Here is a 14,860-nt window from a genome sequence, read left to right on the forward strand (position 1 = left end):
AACTTTATTTTCCACTATTTTTTTTTATTTTGTTCATGTAAAGCAAATATTTACCAGTATATTAGGAGTTATGTTTTATAATAAGTACTTTGTTCTTTTTTCGAAGTAACAATTAACACTTTACTTAATTTGCTTTTCTAAACAAACACAAAAAATATATCCAACTTCTTACTTTCCATAAATGTAACAATGTTGTATAGTTACTTTTTAAGATTTAATGCAATAACACAACATTAAAAGTAATTCCTCAGTTATGCTCTTTACAATAGAAATTGTCTGTGTTTTGCTCAGTTTCGATCTATTTGTTTCCTCCTCTCAGGTCAAATAGCAAAAATCAAGATGCAAAACATTCAGACGATAGAGATGCAGTTACCTGTCCTGCGGGAGAGTTTCCACTCCTCTCCCTTCAGAGCGAGAGTGAAAGAACGGAGAAAAAGCAGCCTGACAAATCTTATCAGAAGACAACAGCAACAGTTATTACGCCAGCAACAACAGTCAGAATTACATCAGAAGCAACAGCTGTCCCCAACCTCACAGCACCACACTGCACGTGCTCAGTTGGTCCGTTCCTCCAGCAGCCCATTATGCGACCTGCCGGAGCAAACGGATAGCCAAGAGAAAGTGAAAGAGATTGGGAGGCAGGGGGAGCTGTCTCTCAGACAGTCCTCAGCTACAGCGTCACAGCCCGCATCATCACAGCAGCTGCTCTCGGCGGTGAAGAGAGAGAGAGAGGGATTAGGGAAGGAGGGGGAGAAAGTGCAAGGGAGTGCAGAGAGGGATAGAGGAGAGAAGAGAGAGCATCAGAGAGAACGAGGAAGTCACTCTGAGCAAACACGTTCCCAGCATGGCCTGATTGCTAGAGGTGTTCGCCTTCTGAGGAACATGGGAAACCAGGAGGCCAAGCAAAAGAAGCCTACTGTCACATCAAGAGTGGAAGGTGCTGGGAATTGGTCGAGCATTGAGGACCGAGACCATGAGCATCTCAAGAAGATTAAGAAAAGTAAATTATCGGGTGACTCGGGCAAGAAGAAATACAAATCGGAAGGCTCCAAAGGTTCTGTATTTTCCAGCATTCGTATTCGCAAGGGCCTATCCCGGAAAGTGTCCAAAGAGGATGTACTGGATGGTGGGATTAGGGTTAAAAGCGTGGATGCCAATGACAGCAGCAATGGTGGAATATCAGGTGATGAGCTTGAGGGTCTCACTCCAGACAGTAAGCAACTCATATCTGAAAGCAGACAGTCGAGCCTGGACATGACTGAAGATGATGTTGAGAGAGAGACTGAGGGATCAGGGTCGGATACAGACGTCTACAGCTACCACTCAGCCACTGAGGCTCAAGATCTGCTGTCAGATATTCAGAGGACCATCAGACAACAACAGCAGATGGAAGGAGTTACCGAGGGGCAAAACTGTAGTGCTGAGGTCAGTGAAGGACAAGTAGGGTCCGAAGGCCAAGCTGACATCACTCAGGGTCTTACTAGTTGTAGTGTTGCTTGTATGGGTGAACCAGAGAAGGTAGAAGGAGTATCTGTTTCTGACAGCAAAGAACAAGATCTTAAATGCAGTAGGGATACAGTAGAAGGAGTGACATTAAAGGTAGAACCAATTGACGAAGTGACTGATATTGCAAATAAAGCTGGACACTTGACCAATTTGGCCAATGACTGTAGCATCCAGGATACTATCACTGAGACAAGTAGTGTCCAAGATATCTTAGCTGTTACCAAATCAACCAGTAACTACAGTATTCAGGATACTACAACAACATCCACCTCCTATGAGAGTGCCGAGGAGATCTTGGAGAGTTCATCTTTATCATCTCCGCTTGAAGAGTATCATTATGGCAGCAATAGCCTGACTCAAAGCCTAGAAGTTGGTCTCAATTTAAGTAATCAGATCAGCTCAACGTCCAAAATCAGCCGGGTCATTTTCATACCACAGAAGAGCATTAGTAGTGTAGAGCTGAATGTAGAGGGTGATGGTGGTGTAGAGGAGGTAGATCGAGGGTATTCCAACCAACAAAGAAGGAAAAGCAGTGCTGCATCTATCACACAGTGGTCATCTGAGAACTTTTTAGGCTCGGGGTCTCGACCACGTAGAACTTCCAGTGCAAACCTCGGGGTTAAACCTTATCCCACGATACACACCTCTTACGTTAAAACAACCACCAGACAGCTCACTTCACCAATAATATCTCCATTCACCACTCCTTCCCCAAGCCCTATGTGTCCTCGCAAGGTCGTCTTAGATTTAGGCTCAGGTCAAGGGTCATACAGAGCAGGGAGCTGGAGAGCACGGAGACAGCGGTCCTGTAGCATTGCCGGTCCGGTGGGTTGCCATGACGAATGGTGTGAATCCATACATGTTGAATCAGAGCTTATTGAGAGTGGCTTCCAGGCCGTCAGATCGAGGTACACACCCGCTACCTTTCCAGATGTGTTTTCAGGTAAGTCAGTGTGTTTTGATTTAATATCAATGTTCACACTCATACTCAAAGGGGCCTGATTTTAATTTAAGAATACAATACATGACACTTGGCCAGAATTTGCTTTGAGTCTGTGCTCATCAAACACTTCACAATTGTTTGTAAAAATGGTCGACCCTTTTCACAGACAATCATATATTGTATGATGGGCACAGACTCCTGATTTTTTAGCTTTAGACTTTGATTTTATCTAGTCTGAGGATATCAAATATGCTTCATATTTTAAGCTGATTTAAAATTATTTGTCACATATCTCCTAGGAGCATGTTTCTTTATAAGTTTGTTGTGTTCAGAAAGACTTAAAAGCCAGGTAGAGTGTGATCCTCAGTCATTGTGTATGATGCCCAGTTTTTCTTTAAAATCATTTACAAAGTTTCCAAGTGTATGATGCCAAAAGTGTCTGATGTTTTAAAATCTCTTCAGTGTTTAAATTGTAATTTTTGTCAAGTGAGATCCATGTTCCAGGTTTAGGCTGGGTTTGGGTCTTGAATTCATATCAACATTATAACTTTTCTCTGATTTTAGGTGTAGGGATAGGGTCAGAGTTGTTAGGGTTAGAGAAAGGGTTAGTACTATGTATGTTTGATAGGAATGTTGTGTCTAGACCAAAAAAACAAACAAACAAACAAAAAAGCATGAACTATATTTTCGCAACACATGCTAGATAAAAATGTGGTCACAGACATTTGTATTTTCAAATCTCTGAACTATTAAGATGTACAATTCCATGTCATAAGAGGAGACAATATAACAGCTAGTTGCCTGGACATGATATAAATCTATTTTTCTGTACTTTATTGTAGTTCACTCCCCTCAATGTTCAGTGAGCAGTCAAAAAATATAAAACATGGCTCTCAAATATGTATGCTACACACACAATCCCACAGAAACGCACACAGACACACATTAGGTACTGGCTAGGAAAGCTCTGGCTTCTGCCTCATTGAGTCAGAGTTCCACAGGAAGTACCTCAAATACACACTTGTACAAAAGCACACACACTGTTTTTAAGTGGTTTAAGCATAGAGACTGCACTTGACAAACCATTCATGAAGGTTACACCAGGACAGATCAGATACAAAGGAACAGAAAAAGACAAAAAGCGAGATATGAACACTTTAAAGGGGGCATTTTTTTATTTATTTTTTTAACCTTTTGACTTCACATCTAGATAAAAAGCTAGCATTCCTATCTGAATGTGTTTACAAACCCTTGAAGATATTAAAGCATCAAATACTAATTGAGCCAAACGCTAAATGTCTTTAAACCTCAAAAGCACAATTGTGCAACAAAGCATTGAAGCACAATCTGAAAACAATAGTATTATGTAATTATATACTACTTTTTTATGGTTTGATGAACACTAAGGCTGCTGTGTTTACAAGAGTAAATATAATGTTTCATATTCTGATTTGAACATGTTTATTCTCATTAAAATGCTATCATATTCATTATATATAAATTCATGTTTAAACAGACTCCTATGTTAAAGGAAGGGTAGGTAATTTTCAGAGAGGCTAGCAATAGCAAGCTAGCTTTGAAAGGATTAGATCCCACCCTCACTTCAGTGCGCTCTCCAAAACCACACCTCCTCTAAAACACATGAAAGCACACAAGAGTCTGCAAAGCGTCATGAGAGATGGCATTAAACTACCTCGTGTCTCAAAGTACATAACATTCCAATAATATAGAAAAAAAAAAAAAACTTAAAGAGCACAGACCTGTACCACCTGACTGCTGCAGATTCATTTTGGCATTGATAGTGGGTTTCCATCTCTTCCAAATTACGGTAGTTATGGTTTGAATGCTGCATAAGCTCGTTGTTTTGGTTCAGGAGGAACTGTAAAAGGTGGCTGCTGTTTTGGGATGCTCGGTGACTGACGTGTGTTTAACTCTGCATAGCATGAAACGCACTGATGATGTGTGATGTCTGCACAAGGCAGCTGAGCCATGACATCCAAATTCAGGTCATCCACAAATGTCCTTTTTATTTGCTCAATAGACAATATATGAAGGATTATCTAAAAATAATGTTTTTTTTTGTTTTGTTTTTTTTTCTTATTGATGTTACACAAAATCAGCCTCTCTACCAGTATGTGATATAAGACTCCAGGATGAGCTATTGAGTTTGTGTCCACCTGATTAATTAGAGGGAGGAAGTTCAAGTGCATGTTCATGCTCGGGGTGGACAAATATTCCTTTTAGAAACACACATACACAGATATGCTTGCACACACAAAATAAATGTCAGTTTCCACTTTATTTGTTTTCTGACTCAAAGCGTCAGTCCCCAGACACTCTAGTCAGGGTCAGTGACAAAAAAAAAAAAAAAAAAAAGATTCAATGAACCATCTAAACAGAATACCTTAGCAGTTACATATAAATGCAGAATTTTCACTTTCTATATTACTGTCAATTTGAGTCTTCTCAATTTCACTCTCTTACAGGCCGCTCTCTGTTGGAGAGGTGTTCCGGACAGTGGGGTCGTTCTGAAGATGTCACACAAGATGCTGCACAGGATGCTGAGAGATTCTGTTCCCGTATTCTGGCTATGGGGATTCTACAGCCATTCAGTGACTGCATCAGGGAACTGCCAACAGGAAGTGATGTCACAGATAATACCACTTTCAATGTACAGTATGACCATCCAATTCTTGTCTCTTGCTTTATAAGGACACTCTTCCACATTTTATCATGCAAATTTCACAAAAGCATCCTTATTATTGTTTTTTTATTTAAGTATCTGAGATGTATTCTGCCATGTATTCTTTGATTGTTTTAATATTTCTATTTTTAAACATAAACCAAATTAAAATGCAGTTTTTAAGTGCTGAAATGACTAAAATGCTTGTGTAGAAAGTGGTGGAGTGTCCTTTTTTCTTGCTGCCAGTAGTGTAAGTGAGGCATGGAATGATATGAATTCACACAGGTCCATTTGACCCAATTGAAGTGATATTTAATGTATTATTTATTCTAAATCACCTTAGGTTTTTTCAGTGTACCAGATGTCTTTTCAGGCCAATGTGTTGTCCATTTGTTCATATTAACTTGCTTAAAAAATTGTTACATTTGAAATGTTTAAGTTTAGGTTTTAATATAAATTAGCACATTTTCATTATTCATTATTTAAATTACTATAATTTTCTATCATGCATGTAGATGTATCCTTCCTGATTATAATGATGATTTTGATTATAAATATATTAACAGTGTTCAAAACTGAATCCATACATCGTTCAGCACAGGTTTTGCCTGTGAGCTCAGCACTGAATTGCATTAGGAAGAAACAGAAAAGCTGTTGATGAGCGTTACTAAAAATGTGCCAGAATTCACACTTGATATCACTTTGTTGAGGAACCCACAGTTGAGTTGAGTCTGCCTGAACAGATGTGATATGAGCTCAGCAGGGTAACTTTGTGCCATTGTTTGAGACAGAGGAAGAGATGCACATTATGTACACAAAATAGTGTGATTTTAAAATGGAGATTTTTTTTTTTTTATCCTGCTACGACACAAGGCATGTTGAGATTTTCACTTAAATGTTGTAATACAGTACTGTATGTGAGAGTGACATCCTAGAAAATTGCAGCAATATTGTCATGTTTCTTTGCTTGACCACCCCATGTGACCTGAATAGAACGAATTTCTCTCTTTTCTCTTTTGCTCCGCCAGCCAAAGCAGATTTGTGTCTGAACACTGCTTCTGGGACTTGCCCTTCCCCCTTTCTATGGCACCACACACATACACACACCTCCTAACCCGCTTTAGCAGTATGAACACACATATTCATGTTGTGAGTGTATATTTATGGACGTGTACGTACCACACACTTTCACAAACATGCGTAAATGCGTGCATCCAGTGCTTCATCTGCATGCGTGCATCCAGGACACATCTGCATGCATAAGCCATCTGACCAGGTTACATAAGATGGGTCACATGCCCTCTGTTGCTGCTTCATCTTTGTATTCATCTCCGTATGTAGTAACGTATTCATTATCTATTTATCATCTATCAAGCTGCCTATCTGTGTATTTTAGGGGCCAAGCACCAAAGGTGCGTAGGCACCTATTGTAGTGTTCTTATTCTTCTTCTTCTTCTGCTTCTTCCGCTCTGGAAGTCTGTGGCAGCCCACAGAACTGCTTGCGGGATAGTTATGAAATTTGGCACACTGATAGAGGACAGTCTGACCATTAACAACAGCAATTTTGGTGTTTCTGACATCATTTTCCATCATGAAAATTTTTCCGGCATTTTAAATTTTCCACAAAACCTACTTTTTCAAACTCCTCCTAGGCCGTTGCTCCGATTTTCACGAAAATTGAACCAGATCGTCTTCAGACCATCCCGACAAAAAGTTATGTTATTCAGGTTGATTTCGAATAACGTGCAAAAATAATGTGCAAAAGGATTCGAAGAAGAGCATACCAACATGAGGCTATATCTCAGCAACACTTTACCATATTCTGACCAAACTTGGTGTGTGTTATGACAACCATGACGTGAGATTACCTGCACAGTTTCGGCGCATTGCCACTTAATGGTCAGGAGATATGAAAAACTGTATATTTGATGCAGAATGTTGAGTCGGATGATACCCATTTTGAATTTTGTCATAAAATGCTACATTTTACAAACACATTGGCGTATCGTTATGAAATGCACTATGTGTCTTCGGCACCATGTCCTGAAGGTACTCAAAAATTATAATGAAATTTCCAAAATGCTAATAACTTTTGATTTTATTAGCCTATTGTAATGATTGTCTTAATAGATTCCTTGTGTCTTGCCGAGAGCATAGATATGAAGTTTGACATAGTCTGCCAACTTCCTGTCCGCCATTTAGATATTCTTTCAAAACTTACTTTTTCAAACTCCTCCTAGACCGTTTGTCCAATTTTCACCAGATCATCTTCAGATTGCGCCAACAAAAAGTTATGGATTTTGTGTCGATAGACCAAACCGTTTTTTTTTTTTTTTTTTTTGTAGCTGCAGCTACAAATTTGATGGCATGATGCCAAAATGGCTCTGTGACCCTCATTTATCAAAATATTGTAGGCCAGAAAACTGTGCGTACGCTCGTTTCCACGCAAAATTTGGCATTTATTAATATGAGCGTGAGCGGTGACTACGATCAAATCTCACGTCAGGTCTCAGCTCGTGTACGCACGTTTTTGAGTCAGCGGGAACTTGCGTGCAGCATAGTAAAATGGCAACATCGACAGAACATAAGGATTCACACATCATGTACCTGCAATGCAGAGAAAAACAGAATAATATACAAGGAATAAAATAATACACGAAATATATTTCACTGAAATAATTAACAGATTAACAAAACAAAAGATAAAAACTGCATCAAGTAGGGCTAGTACAGTCTACGCTCGCGTTGTATTCGTTTTCTTTATTTTATTAAAATATTTATCTTTATTTTATTAAATCCAATTGATCGCGCGGGCGCCTCACTCACACACACAGACCCAACATATCAGTTAACGTTGCTAATTTACTAAATGCAGACAAAGTTAACACTTCTCAGTTTAAATGGTCCGCTATCCAACTGTACCAGTCGGCGCGCGCAACGCCCAACCAAACGTATGTGAAGGATGCTTTACGTGGATAATGAAACAAAAGTGAAATAGAAAACAACAGTAGTTCAGCAAGCAATAAATGTTACATCGCGAATATGGAAACGTTTGGATTCTTCCCGAATGAGAGAGGTAGACTATGTGAGCCCAATTCACTTTTGCTTTAAATAAATTTATTTCTGCTTTATAATGAATGCCACTAAAGCCTAATTTGTGTTTCAATTTGTAATATTTAGCTACTTATTTTTCGTTCTTGTTCTGTTCCTTGTTTTGTTCTGAATAGGCTAAAATAGATTTAAAGGATTTTCTGTGGAGTGAGGTAAAGTTTATACACTGTAGTGCTGGGCGGTTTGACCAAAAATCTCTATCACGGTTTTTTTTTTTTTTTTAAGATTCTGGCGGATTCACGGTGTCACTTTTTTTTTTTTTTTTTTTTTTTTTTTTTTTTTTTTTTGCACTGGACCTTTATTTTGGCATATTTTACTGTCAGGAGTACAGGGAATATATTATATAAACATTGTAAGGACAAATAAAAATTAATTGCAATCAAATCAGTTCATAAAGCTAACAATTTAGTTTAAAATGTAAAATAATTTATTTAATTAAGTTAATAATAATAAGTAGGCTACATTTTTACTGTGCAATTTCTGTAATTTCAATGAAGACTTTTGAGTTTGTGTTTTAATAAACGGTGTTTATTATTATTATTATTATTATTATTATTATTATTATTATTATCTATCTTAATTAAAGTATACTCGATTGTACAGTAGTATATTTCTGTTATTTCAAGTTATACCGAACTTTTATTTTGGCAGGGTAGTGAAGACCTTTGACCTCCTGTGTATATGATACGACAAATGTCGATAGTTTTATCAGATTAAACGGTGAAATGTTCATAAAGTGACCCTAAGAGCAGCTCTGCAGATGAAGTTCATGTATAGTGAGTGAGACAGCAGACACTGAAATCATCGCGAGCGTCACGCGTGCTTCAGTATGTGTAGTAATAGACGAAAATGCGGCGCTCATTCATACAGACTTCAAATTTCAATAGCAGTTTTTTTAGCTTTAATATTCACAGACACTTATGTGAATAGTGACACTATTCTGTGACGTTCAGCTTTATACAGTAAGTTCTATTTGTGACTTGATTCCGTGATTTCATCCGTGTTTTCTGCATCGCGGAAATCAAATGGCTCTACATGGTATTTGCAGTATTAAAGAGAGATCGTTTTGTGAGTTATTTATTGTTGTGTTATAAACTTGTTTCCATTAGTGTAAGAAGGGTATGCATTTAATAGAAGTATGCTCCCTATACATTCTACATAGTGCTTCATGGCCATTGAATAGAGATAGCAGACATGGTATGGCGGTTTTTGAAAAATACATATCGGTCTCGAAATTGAAACCGGTATACCATATGAAACGGTATACCGCCCAGCACTAATATATATTAATGATGTTTACTGATTTTTTTCGTTCAGATGTACGCTGGATTCTACGTTCGTTTGATAAATGAGGGCCTGTATCTCTGCAATGCTGACATATTAACATCACTCTTTGTATGTCACCACACCACACCACATCAATTTTGAGTTATGATTGGTTAGATCGCCTGTCATTCAAACTCCTGGCGATGGGTCAATTGCTCATTGTTGCAGTTGGTCTGATGCTCCCAGCCATGTTGGCATGACTTATTGTGCCTTTTATTGTGCTTGGCCCCTTAATGGCTGCTTGCAGCTATATTTATACCTATATTCCTATATACCTATTATACCTCTATTTTGCTTTCTAAATGCACCATAACAGTGGAATCTCTTTAGTTACAGTAGTTCTTTGAGCAAAAACAATATCATAGGCTTCAGTGTTTGACTCGGCCTACTCAAGCTGACAGCCAAATAAACCTTAATGTCTCTTATGGGCAGTGGAAATTAGACCTTTTCATTTTATTGTGTAAATGAGAATGTAAATGAGGAGGTTCTGTATTAATAATCATCTACTGAAGAAACATACAATTATCATTATGCATCACTGACTAAATTTGAATGAAGTAAAAATGTCTTTCTATTCCAAAGTATTATTCCAAAGACCCTTAAACACAATCCTCTGGTAATTAATTTAATCACCACTTTTTATTTTATTATACTTATCCCAGAGCAATATTATTTCTCTGAATCTGTTCAGACAAGTGTTTCTCTTGACCCTTGTCCAATCGGCAGTCATCCTGATTTAAATTCTCCCTTTCCATGTAATGAAACCCTTTTCAATATTTTCTGTTCTAATTCGTTCTGGCCTGTTGTACACCTTTCCAATTACCATCATGGTGAGATACTGTACAGACATTCGATCTGAGTGGTTTGCTGTTGAACTCCAGCTAAAACTTTAATGCACAGCACAAATAGAAATCTTCTGTAGTCTGTCATTATTCACATGCTGTTCTGAATTCATACATGCATTTATTTCTTCTGTGGAACACAAAAACTAAAGGAATGCGAAATGTTCATGCTGCTTTCTACAATATAATGAAAGCTGATGATGACCAGGGGTTTAAAAAAGGACAAAAATCACAATAAAAGAATCCTTACAATAGTCTGTAAAACTTGTGTACTTCAAATACTCTGAAGACATACAATAGCTTGTTATGAGGAACAGTCTGAAATTTAGGATTAAATCTTGTGATTACCATTCAGTTTCATTGTGTGGAAAAACAACAGCTTGGTCATTCAGTAAATGACAGAATCTTCATTTTTGGTGAACTATCCCTTTACCACACACTGCTGCTCAGTGACTGAAATAACTTGACAATAACCTTGTTGTGCTGATAGATGGAAGAGCATGACTTAATACTGTGATTTCACTTGGTGTGATTTCAAGAGGACAGCATAATGGCAGCAGTAATGCCACTATTCACTCGACTATCTGACTATTGTCTAGAGAGAGATGTCATCATTTCTTTTAATTATTTGTCACAAACTCACATAAATGATGTAATAATGTTTCTATAGCCATTAGCCATATTTGTGTATCAGGTAGTGTTGTAATACTCAAGACCGGTCATGGTCTTGTCTCGGACTAAGAGGACTCAGGATTTTATTTAAAAACCAGTCAAGACCACAACTGCGAAGATATCACTAAATTTCCAGTGCATTGTCTGATTTATTTGTTAACATATTTAATGTTACTGGATGTAAAACTTCCTGCTTCAAACGCAATCAATAACATATTTCTAAATTGAATTCTTTTGTTACTGTTGTGCTGGCTCAGAAATTAATGGAGAACCGTGTCAAACATTTCAAAATTATTACAAATACCCAAAAAATTCAAGATATGATTGCAAAAAATTACTTGTATGAGATCTTATTTTTCACATTATAACACATGATGTAATTTAGCAATATGACAAGAGCAAGAGAGCTGTTTTCTCGAATATGAGCATGATTGCAAATGTGATATTGATTTTATACAAACAAATGTTCAATAAACAGGAAATTAATATTAAGCAACTTACATTACAGACCCAATTTTAAACACAAGTTTTTTTTCTATATTGCTTAGCTATGAAAATATTTCCAAACAAATCCATAGCAGAACTATTGTGCATTTATGAGCAACACACATTGGTGTTTCATTACTGAATGAATCATCTGCTTTGAACGAATCAGTTGAATAAATTCAGTGACTCACTCAAGCGATTTGCCGCCATCTACTGCCTGTTTTAGTTTCATATTTAAAAGTATCATTTTATTTTTAAAACATTAATCTTGACATTATTTATGCAATTGTAATTGTACAAATTCAGATGCAACTTTTGTGCCGCCTTTTGCAGTGCAAAGATGAATTTTGTTAGTGATTTCATTTGATTGGTAACAGCTCTATTGTCTTATTATTTTAATTGTATTTATTGATTACATATTGATTAAATAAAGACATTTCTCGGGCAGTAAAAGTGGATCTTTTAGATGAATTTGACGAGTGCCTGCTCTTGGTCTTAACTCAGTCTTGCCCTGCCTTGTTCTTGGTCTTGTCTTGGTCTCAACTCCTTAAATTCTTGGTTTTGTCTTGGTATCAACACACTCTGGTATTGGTCTCGAGTCTCTCGACTTGGTCTCCGTTTAGGTGGTTGACTACAACACTAGCATTAGGGCAAGAGTCTGTCGGTCTGTCTGTCCGTCCGTACGTCATTATTCTTTATAGAAAAAAATGCCCTTTTCTAGCAAACCATTTAAAAAAAAAAAAAATACAACAGTAGATATATTGTTTGATATTAAGACAATGACATTTATATGTATATTTGTATTTAATGCATTATTTTGAACAGCCTTCATGAAATCAAGCGTATAGCGTTAGTTCTGGCAGGTCACGTTAGTCAAGCTCGCATCAGCTGACTCTCAGCTGATTCACATTGACCTATAGGAACACGACGCCTATCACCGCATTTGTATATATATGGTCCATTCAGTATTATCAGCAGCTTTATCGCATTGGTCAGGAGCTAATTACCCTCCTCCATCCCCAGCTCCTCCTTTGTCCAGTCAGGGCTTGCTCTTCTGATATTTCTTTTGATCAAACTCATATTCTTCAATTATGTTGTTACATTAATTATTGTCATTAAGAAATTAATGATATTGCAATACTTGGTTCTGTTCTGTTTACCCTAAAGGAGTTTTATCGCTGCTTTTGCCCAGAACAGAACCATACCACCAATACAAACTGTATGCTAACTGCCAGTCATCTTTGACGATAGTGATCCTGACAGAACAATTATATATCACTTATAAATGATTAAATACAAAATTAATAGTAGTTATTAAGATTAATGTGGTTTGGAATTGGTAAAATGTGCATAAAATATGATCAGAAAATCAACTTGCATAATAATTATGCACGCAGTGTATGTTTGGACTCTTTCTGATTTGGGACCACTGTATAAACACATGCACATACACCAATAAAGTATTAACCAGGACTATGTGTATTATATAAGAGTCAAACCTGTTATACCCAGCTTGTAAGGTTTACCTTTAAATGGTGTACAATCATGCAGTGCAACAATGCAGCACGTCTTGATCGAATGCCATGTTCACTGCATGCTTGCGCAACCCCCAACTGATGTGAATAAACGGCCTTGGGAACAGCCTTTCGATTTGTATGTGTGAACATGCTGGCAGTGACAGCAAGACAAATGCCATGTATTCTTTCTGCTCTGGTCAGTGGTGTTGTTTGTCTTTCAGTTTGCCAGCAGAGGTCGCCCTTCACTCAGTGCTGCCACAGAATCATACCTTTTTCTTGCTGTGTAATCAGGAAAGCAGTCCCAGGAACAGAAGGCTAATTTTAGATTCTTGTATGCTGTTTAAATAATTTCTTGCCACAGTCAGCTATTTTAACGCTAGTTCTCTCATTCTCTTGCACATTTACAGAAAGAGCAGTTGTATACCTGGGCTTCAGTGGGACAGAATGAGATCAGAACACCTGGGCGGCTCCAAGCAATGTGGCCTCCATCCCCCACTTCTGCACAGGTGCGAGTATGTCTTCCAATATGGTTTTACATGCCCAAAGTAAGGATTGTGCTGCCATTATTATTAATGTATTTGATATACACTATAGTACTTAATGAATACCACATTCAAATCCTACAATATAGTATTTCCGGTTCTCTAAAATGCTCTAAAAAAGAAAGCCATAGTATTGCTATCTTACATTTAAAAAAAAAAAAACCCCCATAGTATTACCATGGTATCATGTCCAAAATTAACATCATGCTGCTACTCTTACAAAACATCTTGGAAGTACCATAGAGTACTACGTAAATGCCATGGCATATGTTACATATCAAAATACCACCCCATTACTTTTTATAAGGGTAACAAAAAAGTTCTAAAAATACCATGCTTTTTTGGTGGTACTATGATGTTTTTGAACATGGATCCATGATAATACCTTGTTTTTTGGACATGTAATATGATAAAATATTGTTGTTGAAGTTTCTTGCAGTATCATGTAAAAACCATGATGTTTTAATATGGTAATCATTCAGTGCGATGATAAATATCAAAGTACCTTGGTATTTGATTCCATTACTGTACCATAGTACATTTTTGTAAGAGCTATGCGTAATCAAACACGCATTTGCTTTTGTCTATTGTCCATGTGTGTGTATGTTAATGTGTGCAAACTCTTAACTAGTTTTAAATATTTCCCCATTAGGTTCAACACCCTCATGTTACTCATAATGTATTTTACAACATACAAGCCATAAGTCTCTTTAACGTTGCTATGATACTTTCTGTAAACAGCATCCTAACAGCATCTTATCCTGATCTAAACATCTGTCCAGCAGGCGCAGTGCCTGCCATTGCATTTTAAGATCCACCATGTTTGAGTTTTGAAATGATAAATGACCTCTTGCATTCCAATGTTCAAAGCACACACACAAAACACCTTTATTCCTCATGTTTCTGGTAGGAATATTCTTGAATATGATTCGGAATTCTATATTTTTGGGGGGAATATGTCTTTTTTATTTACAGTAATACTTAATACTTACCATATATCATGCTCTGGTACACATGTGACCATATCAAATCGCATGAAGGAACTTCTCTGGCTACTAATGTCCCTAGAATGAAGGTCTGGAGCCAAAATTTTCCAAAGCTCCCTGGCTGTGGAAAAGGGTTTTGTGAATGAAAGCATCTCCCCAAACCCATGTCAGTCTGAGAGGGCCCAACATGTAACCAGACTCCATGTGTGTGATATGTTCTCGGTCCCCCTCAATCCTTCACACAGA

At 37.3% G+C, this 14,860-nt stretch overlaps 1 protein-coding gene across 4 annotated transcripts in view; it reads left to right on the forward strand.

The window, feature by feature from the left end:
- The first annotated feature begins 300 nt into the window (after window positions 1-300).
- fmn2a (formin 2a) overlaps window positions 301-14,860 on the forward strand; it is a 54,664-nt gene continuing 40,104 nt past the window's right edge. The window contains exons 1-3 of one of the 4 annotated variants that reach the window (XM_051866855.1): window positions 301-2,449; window positions 4,936-5,120; window positions 13,494-13,592. In XM_051866855.1, coding sequence (XP_051722815.1) covers window positions 340-2,449; window positions 4,936-5,120; window positions 13,494-13,592 — 2,394 coding nt within the window. In that variant the 5' untranslated portion in view covers window positions 301-339. Of the gene's footprint in view, window positions 2,450-3,018; window positions 5,121-13,493; window positions 13,593-14,860 lie in introns of those variants that run through there. The other 3 variants (XM_051866854.1, XM_051866853.1, XM_051866856.1) reach the window with 3 other exon arrangements.

Source organism: Ctenopharyngodon idella, chromosome 17, assembly GCF_019924925.1.
Source record: "Ctenopharyngodon idella isolate HZGC_01 chromosome 17, HZGC01, whole genome shotgun sequence".
Lineage (NCBI taxonomy): Eukaryota > Metazoa > Chordata > Actinopteri > Cypriniformes > Xenocyprididae > Ctenopharyngodon > Ctenopharyngodon idella.